At 40.9% G+C, this 16,137-nt stretch overlaps 1 protein-coding gene across 6 annotated transcripts in view; it reads right to left on the bottom strand.

Moving 5' to 3' along the window:
• The window catches only part of SHLD2 (shieldin complex subunit 2), a 133,984-nt gene that overhangs the window by 98,655 nt on the left and 19,192 nt on the right, over positions 1-16,137 (bottom strand). For 5 of the 6 annotated variants that reach the window (XM_087963848.1, XM_026674204.2, XM_087963846.1 and 2 more), the window contains exons 2-6: positions 11,477-13,661; positions 8,962-9,069; positions 5,217-5,411; positions 2,655-2,789; positions 980-1,186 (exon numbers count right to left, since the gene is read on the bottom strand). In XM_087963848.1, the coding sequence (XP_087819974.1) occupies positions 980-1,186; positions 2,655-2,789; positions 5,217-5,411; positions 8,962-9,069; positions 11,477-12,899 (2,068 nt within the window). In that variant the 5' untranslated portion in view covers positions 12,900-13,661. The remainder of the gene's footprint in view (positions 1-979; positions 1,187-2,654; positions 2,790-5,216; positions 5,412-8,961; positions 9,070-11,476; positions 13,662-16,137) is intronic. The other variant, XM_087963849.1, reaches the window with a different exon arrangement.

Here is a 16,137-nt window from a genome sequence, read left to right as displayed (position 1 = left end):
CCCTGTTTTTCCGGTTGCAGCCCACCACGGTTTTGTAGTACAGCAAGGTTTAAGATCAGCGGTGACGGCTTGTCCACACAGACCCAAAGGACAACCATGCTGGGCTGATGCTCGCACATGTTAAGACTTCATTCTTGATCATGCCACGGCTGGGTCAAATCAAGAGCACAGAGGATGATGTGTTTTGACGAGCCATCATATCCCTGCAGTTCCCTGTTGGTTATAAACTTTCTCAAGAGAGTTTTGAGCCTGGTTTTGAGCTGCAATGCTTTTTGTCTCCAAATTCTTTGGAAGTGAAAAGGAAGAAAATTCTGTCCTGTATCTAATCGGGCTGAGCCAAATAAAGTATTCAAATAAAGAATAATGCAGTACTGCAGGCTACTTCTGCTGCCTGCAATTTGGCAGTTCAAATCCTACCAGTCTCAAGGTTGACTCAGCCTTCCGTCCTTCCGAGGTGACTCAGATTGTTGAGGGCAAGAGACTGTGACCTTGTAAACTGCTTAGAGGGCTGGAAAGCACTGTGAAGCAGTATATAAGTCTAAGTGATATTGCTTCCTTCCTTTCCTTTTTTTCTCCCTTCCTTTTCTCTCCTTCTTTCTCTTCCTCCCTTTTCTCCTTTCTTCCTTCTTTCTCTCCCCTCCCTCCCTTTTCTCCTTCCTTCTGTGTTTCCCCTCCCTTTCCTTCCTTCCTTCCTGTCATGGTGGTGCAGTGCTTAGAATGAAGTATTGCAGGTTGAGTCTGCCCACAGCCAGAAGTTCAATTCTTACCGGCTCAAGGTGGACTCAGCCTTCTGTCCTTCCGAAGTGGATAAAATGAAGACCCAGATTGTTGGGGGCAAGAGGCTGACTCTGTAAAACCGCTTAGAGAAGGCTGTAAAAGTACTGTGAAGCGGCATATAAGTCTAAGTGGCTATTGCTATTCAAGAGTTATATTAAGTCACAGGGATGTCTTAATCCTGGAGGAGGAATAAGAATCTCACCTGAACATTTTTCTTCTAGATGGGAAGCCAGGGTGGTCATCTTCATCAACTCTTGGACCTTCCTTTCAAACTTCTCTCTGAAGGCCTCAGCTCTTTCATCATCATCGAAAAGGCACTCTAGGACCGACCAAGGTGTGGTGTGCAATTCCAGGTCACCAGAGACCGGGTTGTGTTTGACAAAGAGATACTTAAATTCCCAAATATGATCTAGGGAGGAAGAGAAAAGCATTCGGATCAGTGAAGCTTTGAACAAAATACTCCACAGTTTTTTCCCAAAATAAAATAGCAGATAATAAAGGAGACACCAGCTTCAAAATCTGTTCCCCCCTACTTTCCATTCAATCGGGTCTGGCATTTGGAGACAGCCTGAAAGAGCCCCTGTGGTACTCTTGGCAAGGTTTTTCAGAAGTGGTTTTCCATCACTCCTTCCTAGGGCTGAGGAAAATTATCCGGCCCAAGGGATCCCAAGTGGCTTCGTCCCTAAGGCAGGACTAGAACTCACCGTCTCCTGCAGTGGTGGGAGTCAAGTTTTTTTTACTACTGGTTCTGTGAGCGTGGCTTAGTGGGCTGTTGAGGCTGCAACAGTTGTGCAAGTGTGAAAAACGTGAGAAAAGACCCTTTTCTCAGTGCCGTCATAACTTTGAACGGCCATGTCACTAAATGGATTATTGTAAGTTGAGGATTACCTGTACTCACTCGCATTTTCCTATTTGCGACAATAGTAACTGAATTATATTTTGAGCATACAGTTTCTACCCAGCTTGAGGCAAACTTCTTTTTTTGTGGGGAATGACGAAAGTGTCAGGGCTCCAACCGATCCACCCCCATTCAAATCGTAAGTCTCTAGCCGCATCTCTCAAGAGTAAAAACAAACAAACATTGATTTATTAGAAGTGGCCATGTTGGCGTTAGCTGGATGCAGCCGACACTAAAATGCATCATTCCTTTCCCCTGGTCTTCCCCCCTGGATGTATAATCTCCATAGCCAAGGTTCATCAATCACGCTTTCCAGTAATATTCTTGCCCGCCACAATTTTGGGCTGCCAGGGTGATTATCTAAGCACTTGAGGAATGCACCGTTTCCCCCCACTCCCTTTCTGCTGGCAGCTAAAAAAAACAAAGGAATATCTTTTTAGGTGACAGAAACCAGTGGAAGAAGCAACATTACGGCTCCTGGTCCTAATTAAGGGCCTAGACCAGGGATCTCCAACCTTGGCAACTTTACGACTTGCGGACCTCAACTCCCAGAATTCCTCAATGCTGTCTGGAGAATTCTGGGCATTGAAGTCCACAAGTCTTAAAGTGGCCAAGTTTAGAGACTCCTGGCCCATGTATTTCAATCTTGGCTATATCTTGATCTATAGGCCATGAACCTAAGAATACAGAATCTGTTTCAGTGGGTGGCTGTATAATAAAAGTTAACAAAAGCATGAAATAATAATAGCCGAAATAAAATCCCAGCCATTCGAGTCATTGCTTAAAATTCTGGGCGTTGTTTTTAACATGAATGAACTTTTTCACTGTCTGGGGTGCCTGCCTCTCTCCTTCTTTTGAAGAGTCTGTAGATGGAAAGCTGATTTATGTTGAAACAAAGGAGGATTGTCTGCATTACTGGCTTCTTGCATGGTAGTGTGATACAGCCATAGGCCTAACATTATTTGAATGCTTGTTTTACCTTTTTTCCTTTGGAGCTGAAGACACCGGGCTGCTGCATCACCCCAAACGACCAAAGCATAAGGTTGTCCCTTGATTTGTTCCACTGTTAAGATGATTTTATTTTGCTTTTCTCCTTTAAAACTATACGTGGATTCTAAGGTTGAAAAATGGGAACAAAAAAGCATGGTTTACTTCCTTCTGTGATGTCACCCATCCCTCTGTGCTTGTAGGGACTGGGAACTTGGTTTGACTCCACAGTAGTACTTTGGTACTCAATGTTAATTGGTTCTGGGATGCACGAGGGGTACTAAAAACAAGGGCCAAGCAAACCTAGTGATTTACCTTTGTTTTGGCTGGGAAAAACTTTCTGTCTGTCCTTTTTCCTACGTCCTACTTCCTACCTTTGCAGCCATCCCCTTCTCTTCCTTTTGCAACACGCCGGGTAACAAAGAAAATATGAGTACCGGGACAACATTTTCACATCAAAAATGTGTCAAGTTTCAAATTAAATGAGTTTTGAAGCAGTTGAATACCAAGATACCGCTGTAATTTTATTCAGAGAACAACAGCATGAAGGACTAGTTTAGATTAATAGGTTTGCAGCTCGCAACCTCTTACCTTACACTCCAAGATGTCATGTTAAACAAAGAAATGCTCTGATTTATGCTTAGGTTAAACATAAATCCTTTATGTTAAAAAAAAAAAGATTTCCATGTGGAATTTGAAGGAATGAGATTCAAGGCTTTAATAGGCAGAGGGAAGAGGTAGCTATACTTCTCTTCAATTTCATTAACAGATTGTGTTACATTTTACATAATTAATGTAACAGATGTTACATTTTCAAAACAACCAAATTTCAAAACCAGGATTCCCATGAATGTTTATAATTAGGCTTTCAATCTATTTAACGGGTAACTAATACTTTTTCTTTAGTATTGAGCCACACTGGCACAGTGGTCAGAGTGCAGTATTGCAGGCTACTTTTGCTGACTGCCGGCTACCTGCAATTTGGCAGATCAAATCTCACCAGGCTCAAGGGTGACTCAGCCTCCTTCCCAGGTGGGTAAAATGAGGACCCAGATGGTTGGGGGCAACAGGCTGACTCTCTACACCATTTAGAGAGGACTGTAAAAGCACTGTGAAGCGGTAAATAAGTCTTAAGTACTATTGCAATTTCTAAACATTAATTGCAATAGTACTTAAGACTTATTTACCGCTTCACAGTGCTTTTACAGTTGCAATTGCTGTTTAGAAATTGCAGAAAACGTGCAGTCTTCTGAGGCTTTCCAGTTAGGACTGAGGAACAAGCAGTTTACTTATGTTAATATGGAGACCAAGAGAGGAAAAGGTCCAAAAATAATCCATAATTCTGGACACCCTTTGATTTCACGAAAACAAAACATCTCTCTTTATCTAAGAAGTTAATTATTAATGTTAATAAAGGCTGATGCTAGACACAATTTCTTCATATCGTTAGTATCACATCAACCCCCAGAAAAGGATGTTGTGAAATCAGAAGAATCTAAGGCTTGTTTTGTCAAGAAGGAAACATCAGATTGTCTCAAACCAACTCGTGACCTTCTTCTTATCAACAAGATTTCAGATGCAGGGTACTCTGCTATTACTCCTGTTTTTTTCTCCTTCAGATAGACCTGGAAAGGATATTTGCACGGTTAATAGGAAGACAGGATAATGTCCCTCACAAAGAGCTGGACTCAAGAGCTTGGCTGGTATTTTTTTTTAGAGAAGGCATGCAGGAAAAAGGGAGTTACAAAATCTATGAAGCTTCTTGGATGAGAAGTGAAACATCTTCAAAGAAAAAAAACCAAGAAATCCAGTTGCTTCTTGAAAAAACACCTTTGGGACAACCATGACCTGGATGATTGAGAAGACATACACAATCTATAGTTTTCAGCAATTACATCTCTAATCACTCTGCTAAATAATTCCCCCAACATTGTCCAACTATTGACAAAGTCTGCACTACTATCACTATTAATCTTCTCATCACTCCTTATCACCCCTCCCCTCTCACCTGTGACTGTATGGCGGCAACTTTGTTGCTTGTATCCTTATGATCTATATTGACTATTTCCTAGTATGATTTGATTGCTTATTGTACCCTATGACTATTGTTAAGTGTTGAACCTGATGATTCTTGACTCTTGACGAATGTCTCTTTTTTATGTTCACTTAGAGCATTTACACCAAGACAAATTTCTTGTGTATCCAATCATACTTGGCCAATAAAGAATTCCTATTCTATTCTATTCTATTCTATTCTATTCTATTCTATTCTATTCTACTCTACTCTACTCTACTCTACTCTACTCTACTCTATTCCTACTCCTATATTTTTATTCCTATATTCTATTCTATTCTATTCCTATTATCTATTCTAATTCCTATATTCTATTCTATTCTCTATTCTCTATTCTATTCTATTCTCTTCTCTTCTTATTCTATTCTACTCTACTGTATTCTCTACTCTCTATTCTATTCTAATACACTTTTCCACCGCCATGCCATGCACCAAATTTGGGGCCTTCCAAGAAATTCTAGGATTAGACATGCAACTCGCCTATCAGCACTGTGATGTTGATGATCCTCACCACCGCATGCACCAAAGTATCTGGTTTGAGCCGATTTAGAAGGACGTGAGGAACAAGGTCCAGGCTCTGACTTTGCCTTGGGGTCAGAGCTTGAAGAGGGCTGTGCTTTGCAGAAACGTAGGTCAGCAAATCCTGGAGAAGACGACTGTCCACTATATGGGAGGCTTGGAGAAATAAAGAGATTTTTTTTATATGCACGTAATGATATTATCATACATTTCTTATTTAATTACATTCATGACCATTCTAATCAACCTTCTATATCACCGTGATGACGAACCAATGCAAGCGTGCCACAGGTGGCACGCAGAGCCATTTGTACCGGCATGTGAACTGCAGGCAAACTTACCTCACTGGCATGTGTGCGCCTCACAGCTGATTTTCAGCCGGTTTGAGGCCTTTTTCGGCCTCCCAGAGGCTTGAGGAAGGCTTCTGCAGGTTTTGCAGGCCAAAAATTAGCCCCGTTTCATCACTTCCTGTTTTTCCCGAAAATACCGGAAGTGACGAAACGGGGCTAGTTTTCGGCCTGCAGAAGCCTTCCTCAAGCCTTTGGGAGGACGAAAAAGGCCTCAAACCGGCCAAAAATCAGCTGTGAGGCGCAGTGCAGGTAAGGGGGGCGGCGGGTGGGGATGGGGATTACGCATGCCTGTGCAGGGGGCATGGGGGGCGCGTGCATTGCCTTCTGGGAGCTGGCACGCGAGCATGCAAGTCCATGCACAATTTTTGGCACAAGAGCCCAAAAAGTTTAGCCACCACTGCTATATCATATTATCTAATTATTATACTATCATTAACATTATAGTTATTATCTTTCATATATTCCATCCTTACTAAATTATATTCATTCTCTTATTCATTCAAGGTCAATCACTTATGTTATTGCTATTCCCACATATTTTAGTTTCTTCTTCTAACCATTCATAAAATAAATTCCAAATCTTATAGTACTCTTTTTCTTCCTGTTCTTTGATTGCCATTGTTGATCTACTCATTTCCGCACATTCCATTATTTAAATAAAAAAAAAAGAAGAGAGATTACAATTGATCTCACCTTTGGCTATATGGAGGCTGCATATATTTCTTTTGTCGGTGGCTCTACACCAAATATTACTGGGAAGTGGAATTAGCCTTACGTCTCTGATACATTGTTATTGAACAGGGATAACTGAAATTATTTTATGCAATATAACAAGGGAATATAATCTGTTTCCAGCTTGAGAGGATGGAGTGCATGCAGACTAGAACACGGGCATCAAACTCGATTTCATTGAGGGGCACATAAGAGTTATGTTTGACTTCAGGGGGCTTGGGTGGGCGTGGCCAGCTTGACGTCATTCATGTCAGGGGTACTTGTAGTGGCTGGAGAACTCTGCCAGCAAAAATGGTCTCCCAATCTGTTTTTGGCTGCGACGGCCTCCTGCAACCATCTACCAGCAAAAACGGAGCTCATGAGGGCCTCGCCTGGCCATCGCGGGGTCCGTTTTCGCAGGCAGAAGCTGGTCCTTCCTTCACTATTTCCAGGGCGGCCCCGTGTAAACACCCCGTGGGCCAGGTCCAGCCTGCAGGCCTTGATTAGACACCCCTGGACTAGAAGATCTCTTTTGTGTCCCACCAACGGCCAGTGGAGCTGGCAGCAGACTTGGACAGTGAGGAGGTTGAGGAGGAACATGGGCTGGTCCTGGAGTCTAGGGAAGGCTCTGATGAGGGCTCTGCATCGGATCCAGAGATGGGGCCAGGACTGTCTGACAGTTATCAGCTGCCTTCAGAGTCAGACATCGGTGGGGCAGAAGAACAGCTGGAGCCTGTTCCCAGTGTGCGCATGCACAGAGCTACCAGGAGAAGGGAACAGCTAAGGAACAAGAGTCAACTCGGGAGTAAAAGCTTCAGGTGGACAGTGAATGGCCCCTCCCAAAGGAAATAAAAAGGAGTGAAAGGGGAGAGGTGTTTGCAGGAGACAATAGTTCAGTTCATTACGGTGAAGATCTGTTCCTGACTTCTTGCCAAGTAATTGCTGCTACAGAGTGGCGTTTGGAAGATACCAGCCTGGCAACTCTCCAAGCCTGATTAAGATCTGTCGTTGTGAAATCTCATGAAAGACTGTTTATCGGGACTTTGCTGGAGAGGAATTCCCTTTAACCTAAATAAAAGGGGTTTTATTGGGCCGAGGAATCGGCTTCATGTTCTTGGGAAGCCCAATTTGCAACAGTCCCTTCTGTTATTCTGTTATCCTGCTCTGAACTCAAAATAAATGTCAACTTAGGGCTTCCTCTACTACTGAGTCCTTGATAAGACTTCAATGTCTTATCCATTCTCTCTATCTTTTCTAATCTTTTAGTTTATAATTTTGATCGTGAAAGCTCTCGTTATTACAGAATTTGAAGCCACATGGGCCCTTGTTCTGGCCCTTTTCAATAAGCAGAAGACCGTTCCCCATATCCATTTCCTCAACAGAAAGAATACACATCTATGATCAACCATTGCCAAGGCTAAGAGGCTGGACTAAGAGAGTGGGATGAAAAGCAGATTAAAAACAGATTTTATTGAGCCCTAGATACATCTCACCGTTAACAAATCCAAAGGTTAAGACTGCTTTTAACCTTCAAATATTCCCTCTGCATTACAGGTTGTCCTCAACTTACGACCACAATCGAGCCCAAAATTTCTGCCACTAAACCAGACAGTTGTGAGTTTTGCCCCTTTTAAGACCTTCCTCGCCATCATTAACTGAATCGCCGCAGTTGTTAAATTAGGTATCATAGTTGTTCAGTCGATCTGGCTTCCTCCAAGGACTTGGCTTATCATAAAGTCACAAAAGTGATCGCATGACTCCAGGATAAATAGGAACCAGCTGCCAAGCACCTGTATTTTGATCACTTGATGATGGGGATGGTCATAAATGTGAAAAATGGTCGTAAGCTACTTTTTTCCAGTGCTGTTGGAACTTTGAGCAGTCACTAAATGAATAGTTTTAAGTAGAGGGCAACCTGTCCATCCTTTCTTTAATTAACTTGGAAAAATATACTGTATTTCTATTCCTGTGTTTCCCCAAAAATACGACTTATCCTGAAAGTAAGCCCTAGCTTGATTTTTACAAGTGCACCCAATATAAGCCCTACCCTAAAATAAGCCCTAATGAAGACTCCCGCCCACTCCAGAGTGCACAGATAAAAATTAAGCTAGGGTGGTGGATGGGGGTGGTGATGGAGCTGTCCTACTACTTACCTTTGGACAGTTGTAGCCAGGCCTTGCACATCCGACACCTGCCTTGCCGGCACATTTCTTCTACAGCCAGCAAGGGTGGAAAGGCTTTCCTGAAGGCCTCTGTAGCTGATAACAAAGCTCTGGATCGATCCAGAAAGCCTTGCCGGCTACAGAAGTTCCTGAAGGCCCCTGACAGCGGGGCAACGCACGCAAGTGAGGTGAGTCAGTAGATGACATCCCCCCACCTGAAAATAAGATCTGATGCCTTTTTGGTGGCAAAAAAAAGACAGGGTCTTATTTTCAGGGAAACACGGTAGTAAAAGCTGCAAGAAGTTAATGCAGGGGTCCCCACACTTGGCAACTTTAAGACTTGTGAACTTCAACTCCCAGAATTCTCCAGACAACTATGCTGCTAAGTTTGGAGACCACTGAGTTAATGGCTTGACGAACAGTATGAGTTAGTGGCTCGTCCTTGAGACAAGATTCTTCTGCCTGGAGTTTGTCAGTTCTCACCTTCCTTTGGATTAATAGCTGAACAGCTTCCAAGGTTGATCAGTTTGGTTGTAAAGGTTGATTGCAGCATCATTTCTCCAACCCAACGATTCTCACAAACGACAACATCTGCAAGAAAAAAGACAAAGGAGATCCATCCATGGAAAATGCATTTTTGCCTTGGTGCCATTTGGTTTAGGGTTGTGTAACTCATTTTGTTCCTCATTGTCAGTGCAGTTCTTGGAATATTTTTATTTCGCACTTTTTTTAAAAAAAAATCTGCACTTAAGGCAGAGATCTCAAAAACATAAGAGAATCTAGAGGCCATCTGAAAGTCAAGAGAAATGTACATGGAATGGGTCTGTTTTAACCAGACAAAGATGTCAAATGTTTAAGAGGGTTGGGAAATGGCCTTTAAAACCATTTACCCCTCGGTTAGAATAGAATAACAAAGTTGGAAGAGGCCTTGGTGGTCTTCTAGTCCAACTTTCTGCTCAGGCAGGAAACCTTATTTATACTACTTCAGACAAATGGTTGTCCAATCTCTTCTTTAAAATATCCAGTGTTGGAACATTCACAACTTCTGGAGGTCCACTGATTAATTGTTCTGTCAGGAAATTTCTTTTTAGTTCTAGGTTGCTTCTTTCCTTGATTAGTTCCCATCCATTGCTTCTTGTCTTGCCTTCAGATGCTTTGGAGAATAGCTTGATGCTACTCTCTGTGGCAACCTCTGAGATATTGGAACACTGCTATCATGTCATCCCAAGTCCTTCTTTTCATTAAACTAGACGTACCCTGTCATGCCCCTGGTGGAGACTGACTCTGAAGGAGAGGAGGAACAGCCGACAGGGAGTGGAAGTGTGGCTCCAGAGGTTGTGGAGGAGGCTGGGGAAGGGCAGAGGCTGGCTGGGCAGTAAGAGAAGGACCCAGGCCCATCCCCTCTCCGTCCTAGGGCACGCAGGGAGGAGAAGATAAGGGAGAGACATGGTCTACTGGGGAAGAGAGGGCCTTGATCCTCTTCATGAGCTGCGGCTGTGACAACTGGATAAGAGGATGGACATGCGTACAGGCGAGTGCTGGAAACAAAGCGTGGAAATATCTCTAGTTTATTGTTCCTCTCTGAGTTTGGTGTCTTTTCCAGTGTGTGTTCTGATATCTGTGGACATCTTCAAGCCCTTATCTTGCCTGGTTTGTGTTGTTTTTTACTGTTTATAATTTAAATGGCATTTCCTCCTTCTTGTACTGTTTGTGTGGGAGTTTTTTGTCTCCAGTCAAGGACATTTGGAGCTTGGAAGCAAAGTGAAGGAATAAAAGGGGCTTCACCTGTTTTTTGTGACTGTGTTTATTTTGTATCCCACCCTGGGTCATCACATACCCAATTCCAGCAACCGTTCTTTATGTTTTAGCCTCCAGTCTCCTAATCATCTTTGTTGCTCTTCTCTGCACTCTTTCTCAACATCTGTTTTACATCGTGGTGACCAAAACTGGATGCAGTATTCCAAGTGTGGCCTTACCAAGACTTTATAAAGTGGTATTAATACTTCACGTGATCTCGATTCTATCCCTCTGTTAATGCAGCCTAGAACTGTCTTGGCTTTTTTAGCAGGTGCCCCATTAGATCAATAGCAGACCCTAGTAAAATTAACTATCAATGACATTTTAGGGGCACCCATATCATAACAAAGATTGGATAGGCTGAATTTAGGTAATTCACATTTTTGAGAATTAGAGAACCGTTCACTCTTTCTCATCCCATACTCTTAAAAACAGAATCAGGAACTCATTTTAGCTTAAGAGAGTCAGCCATAAAGCAACAGATTCCCATTTCAATAGCATGGCAAATTTTAGGTAAGATTTAAACTGCAACCTTAAAAGTGAAACTACGCCCAAGGGAAAAGCTTTTCTCAAATCCTAGTCTGGAAAAATCCTTGAATGGACACAGGGTGAGAAAGAGGAGGAAAAAGGAAGTGACCAAAAAGCTTAATGCTTAAATTTGTCTTAAATTAAAGGCAAATTTAGGAGAGCATAAACAAAATGTGGGACAGCTTCTGTGGAAGAAAAAACATTACAATGTAATTCCACAGATGTTTCATGGATTTCCATATAGCGACAGGCATATATCTCGTTTTGTTCCCTGTTTTCTGTGCAGTTCTGGGAATATTTTTATTTTGCACTTTTTAAAAAAATATGCGCTTATGGAAGAAGTCTCAAAAATATAAAGATATTAGTAGACCTCTGCAAGTCAACAGAAACATACATGGATTGGGTCTGTTTGTATGATCTCAGTTCTGGGCATAATCATGTATCCATCAATACAACAATAATGAGGACGCCATTTTCCAGGGGCTGGATAATCCCATCTTCTAAAAATATTGACAACACTGACCTCACAATGGAGGAGCAGTGTCAACCCAACAATTTCCAGATCATATTTAAAATTTATGGCTTGGGTATTGTTTAAACAGCATAGTAATTGTGAAAACTAAGCATATATAAATATCCCTCTTACAGTTGGATATGTGTTTTACGGACTCACCTGTGAAGAGTACGATATCTCCAGGAAAGACGGTAAGTGATAAAAAAGCTGCTGCTCTCCACAACACAACCTTCTGTCTCACGTCTGACTGATCGGCAACAACAACTGTGGCTAAGGGGACTTTGCAGGATGCATTAGTTCCCATCTTGATTTCTTTGATATGGCAAGGATGTAGCACTACAACCAAGACAGAGAACTTCCGGCCTTTCTCAACACAATCCTTAAGCAACGACAGCTTCTTCTGAGCTTTCCCAATTCCCGGGATCCTTGTTTTTTCAGTTATTTTAACCGGGCGAAGAGGAGAGCATGCTAATTTGATTCTTTTAGGTAGCTGCTGATCTCCAAAAGTAAAGTGGGAAGTCGTCGCATTATCATCAGATGCTTGAGTTCTTTCAGCATGGTGGTCTTCTGGAGAACATAGTTGTCTTTTCTGTTGGGGTTTAAGGTCCCGTCCTTTGTTATTAACAGGTGAAGATACAGGACTACATTTTTTGAAATTTGAGTTATCTTGACCTGAGTTATCTGAATCAAAGAGTTCTATGGAACAATCAGAGTTGGCTTCAGAGTTTGTGTCAACTTTCTTAACAGCCATCTTAACACCTTCATTTGATTTAAGTAGAGGTTCTCCATCTGTTGTGTCTTCCCTACAGGGCAGGGCCAATTCTACTCCTTCCCCTGCTATAGGTTTATTTTGCATTTCATTCTGTCCTACGGCATACTGTCCAGAACAGAGAGCCACTTGGCTTAAAGTCAGAACACTAAGGAATTCATTATCTGTTGATAGGTCAAGATTTGAAGGTCCATCCGGCAGGTTTCCAGGTTTCGACTCATCTGCTTTTTCTGAACATGTTTTCAGATAGTGACTCAGGAGTAGATTTTCACCCTGAGGTTCACACTGAAAGGAGGGTAGATTGTGATTATCTACCACAAAATTTTTTAAGTCGTTCACCTCAAGAAGCAAGGGAGAATTATCAAGATGGTTATTTATGATACAACTAGCATTTCCTTCAGTATAATCCTTTTTGCTTTGTTGACATACACAGTGCTTTTTCTGGTTCCCTCTGCTTATATCACTGTCAGGTGACTCACCCGGGACCTTCTTTTTATGGCTGGAGGACTTGACACATCCAACTGATGTTGCTCCATCGGTCATAAAGGCATCAACCGAGCCACCTCTTTTTTCGAAGTCTACTGGGAAGTGATCTTTGGAATTGACAAATAAAACAGCATCATTTGCGCTCTCATGCTCAAGAGAGCTGAAGTTTGCGCTACAAAGGTTAAAACTGTCATTGGTAAATGAAAGGTGTAATTCTCTCCATGGTTTCTCATTAACCAAAGAACTATTCTCTTCTTTGGGGTTGCTTGGAGCAGTTGAAAGAATGGGTGCACCGAAGAACATGTGAATTTGAGGTCTCCTGGACATTTTGTTTTCCTTGCAGGATTTGGATTATGGGGAACATGTATAATGTGTTCTACACAACAGTTCATTTTGTAAATAGTGCCTAAAAAATAATCTTTACTCATTCATAGTTTTTCAAACAATTCATTCACAGATTTTTATGATCTGTCATAAAATACTCAAGAAACAAATTCCATCCAGGGAGTTTTGGGGAAATGCACAATAATAATAATAAATATTCATAAAAATATTCAAAATTGATTTCATCAACAGATTAAAAACACTGAATTTATAGTCCTCTTGGAGTTCGCATTCTGTGTATTTAAAAATTCATTTTATGTTATACTTTATATTTTGAAAATCTCAGAGCATAAGAGTGAACAATGGTCATTCTACCATTTTATTCTTTAATTTACTGTCAAAAGCTCCTCCTAAAACCTTGATCCCTATCAGTATAGGCAAAGAAAAAGGTGACATTTTTCCAAAGTATACACAAAACATTGTTGTTTTTAAAAATGATAAAATAACCAACATTGTTCAATAACATGAAATGAACAAGTCAAAGATGAAAATTTCCAAATTAGATTTCTCTGTTGAAGTGGGATCGACCATTTTTCACCTTCCTGGAATCTTCAAGATTTGTGTTACATTACAAAGTGCAAAAAGTTGATTTCTTGCATCAGCAATTTTTGAATATTATGGCAAAATATACTTTGGTAAAGCTTGGGAGTCAGGAATCCAACATCTCTGGCAGAAATCTCAGAAGTTTTGTTCTATTGCAAAGAACTGAAAAACATACAAAAAGTCTATTCAGCATTTTGATAACAATCTCCAGTTGTCTTCTAAAATAAGAGTTCAGTAGCATACACTAATCCAGTGGGCTCCTGTGCTAAAAATTGCATGTGTGCCAGCACGCACTCACGTGCCAGCACCCAGAATGCAATGCGTGCCCCACCCCTACCCCCTTACCTGCACTGCAGCTGACAGCTGATTTTTCAGCCTCCCAGAGGCTTGGAAAAAGCCTCTGCAAGGCTTTTCAGGCCGAATTATAGGCCCGTTTCATCACTTCTGGTATTACAGGAAGTGACGAAATGGGCCTATAATTGGTCCTGAAAAGCCTTGCAGAGGCCTTTTCCAAGCCTCCGAGAGGCAAAAAAAGGGCCTCAAATCAACCGGAAAAAAAATCAGCTGTGAGGCACATGCATACGCAGTGAGGCAAGTTTTCCTGAGGCCCACGTGCCAGCACAAATGCCTCTGCGTGCCACTTATGGCACGTGTGCCATAGGTTCGCCATCACGGCACTAGTCTCTTCCCCAAGAAAGGCAAAAATGTTGAATGTTGATGCTTATCTGACCATTAGAGGTCACCATGTCTTCAGAAATCTCCATGAGATGTGCATGGATATTTTTTTTTACACTTACTCCAGTTGTGCTGTTGCAGAAAATTACAGCATCATCCAACCATAATGAAGAACTTGATCCCTTACCTCCAGTTTCAAGAGTTAAATAATTTAAAGCACTAAGATATAAATCCTTTTAAGGTAATTTGAATCGTAATAGCTATTTCAAGCAAAATGTCCTGAACTTTGGACATCGGAAACACATTTTTTTTTTCATTTCGCTTTTGTAAACAGCATTTGTAAAATATTAAAAGTAAAAAAAAAAAAAACGGGGGAAAAGATTTCCAGAAATATTTTATGTTCACACTACATGACTGCATACAAATAAAAACAATGTTTAAGGATTTCCAATAGGCCTCTCTTAAAACTGCTTATAATCGTTAATTAAATGCAGGCGAAAAAGATGAAGAGAGCAATACTGCGAACTTTGTGCATGGGAAAACCTTAGAGCCAACTTACACTATTTCTGTAACCATTTAATCTTCGGTAAAATATAGTCTTGTTATAAGAAATGGCCAGGAGTCTTTGCTGGATGACTGAGTGGGATGGTTGACAATTGATATCTAGACCCAAAGGTACTTCCCCCCCAAAAAAAAAAAACAAAAACCAATTGGACTTTCTTATTTTTTTTCCTTGAAAATCTTTCACTTCTCATTCAAGAAGCTTCTTCCATTCTGAACCGAATTTTGGATGAGAAGTGAAACGTTTTCAAGGAAGAAAAAAAAACCCAAGTAAGTCTAGTTGCCTTTTTATTGCACCTTTGGGTCAACCATGACCTGGATGATGGAAAATGTCCATAGACACTGAAACCTAGAATATTTTATTACTACAGTATACAGGAAGTATTGTAATAAGCTAGAAGAGGTAAGAATAGAAGGTGACCTATAGAAACCTACAGCTCCCACCAAACACCATCTGATGGCAACACTGGTCAGTTATAAGCCATCTCCAACAAAACTCTGAAAACTATGCAATCTATTCTGTTTCCGTTTCTGTATATTTTATTGAGATTATCATTTTAATACAAATGAAAATAAAGGTAGTAGGAAAGTAGGGAATGGGAAGAAAGGGAAAAGAAAGGTGTAGGATAATGGGGAAGAAAAAAAAGATATTGACTTCCAATGTTTTTCAGTGCCATAAAGTACAATATGAAATCACTACAAACATTTGTAGATTAACGAAACCAAATAAACCAAGGATGGAATTAATAGATGAGAATTCGAGGATCAAGTAAAAGAAAAAAAATTGAGAAACTCTTAAGTTCAAGGAAGGATAGTTTGGGCTAACAATTTTAATGCTTAAATATTTAAATAATATTTGTAGGAGTTAAGTCGGTTTGATTGAGCTCCAACATGTATATTCTGTATTGTAATTCTAGGAAAATTCCACAAACAGTTGTGTATCAGCAGTAGCCAAGCACAGATTAAAGGTTATGCTATGTTTAACAAGAGAGATGATGAAATTTTAGGTACTGACCTACTATCAGCAAGATGGAATTTACTCTCTGCAGGGAGAGAGTTCAAAAGTAAAAAAGGAATAACAAAAGTAAACATCTCAGGCAAAAAAATAAATGAAATTCCATTCCATCCTTGTTCGTAGATAAATTACATGTACTAGCAAAAGGGGGATATTTTACTTTAGACTGCTGTTTTGGGTGAATACTGATTATATTCCAGATAGCATTTATCTCTGATCCATCTGAAGAAACAGGATGACTGAGCCCAAATGGCAGTTGTTACCGTAGTTTTGGTCTTCTACATGAAGAACATCATCATTTTAAATTTTCTATTCCTAGATTTGAGGTGGGGGGGAGGGATCAAATACAATGTCTTAGACTTAGCACAAATTTGTCCCTGGACAGAT

Source organism: Notechis scutatus, chromosome 4 (assembly GCF_049901735.1).
Source record: "Notechis scutatus isolate UNSWTSFEM ecotype Mainland chromosome 4, rNotScu1.2, whole genome shotgun sequence".
In the NCBI taxonomy this organism is placed as follows: Eukaryota; Metazoa; Chordata; class Lepidosauria; order Squamata; family Elapidae; genus Notechis; species Notechis scutatus.
The sequence above is the reverse complement of the archived record's forward strand: the minus strand, read 5'-3'. Positions and strand labels throughout refer to the sequence as shown.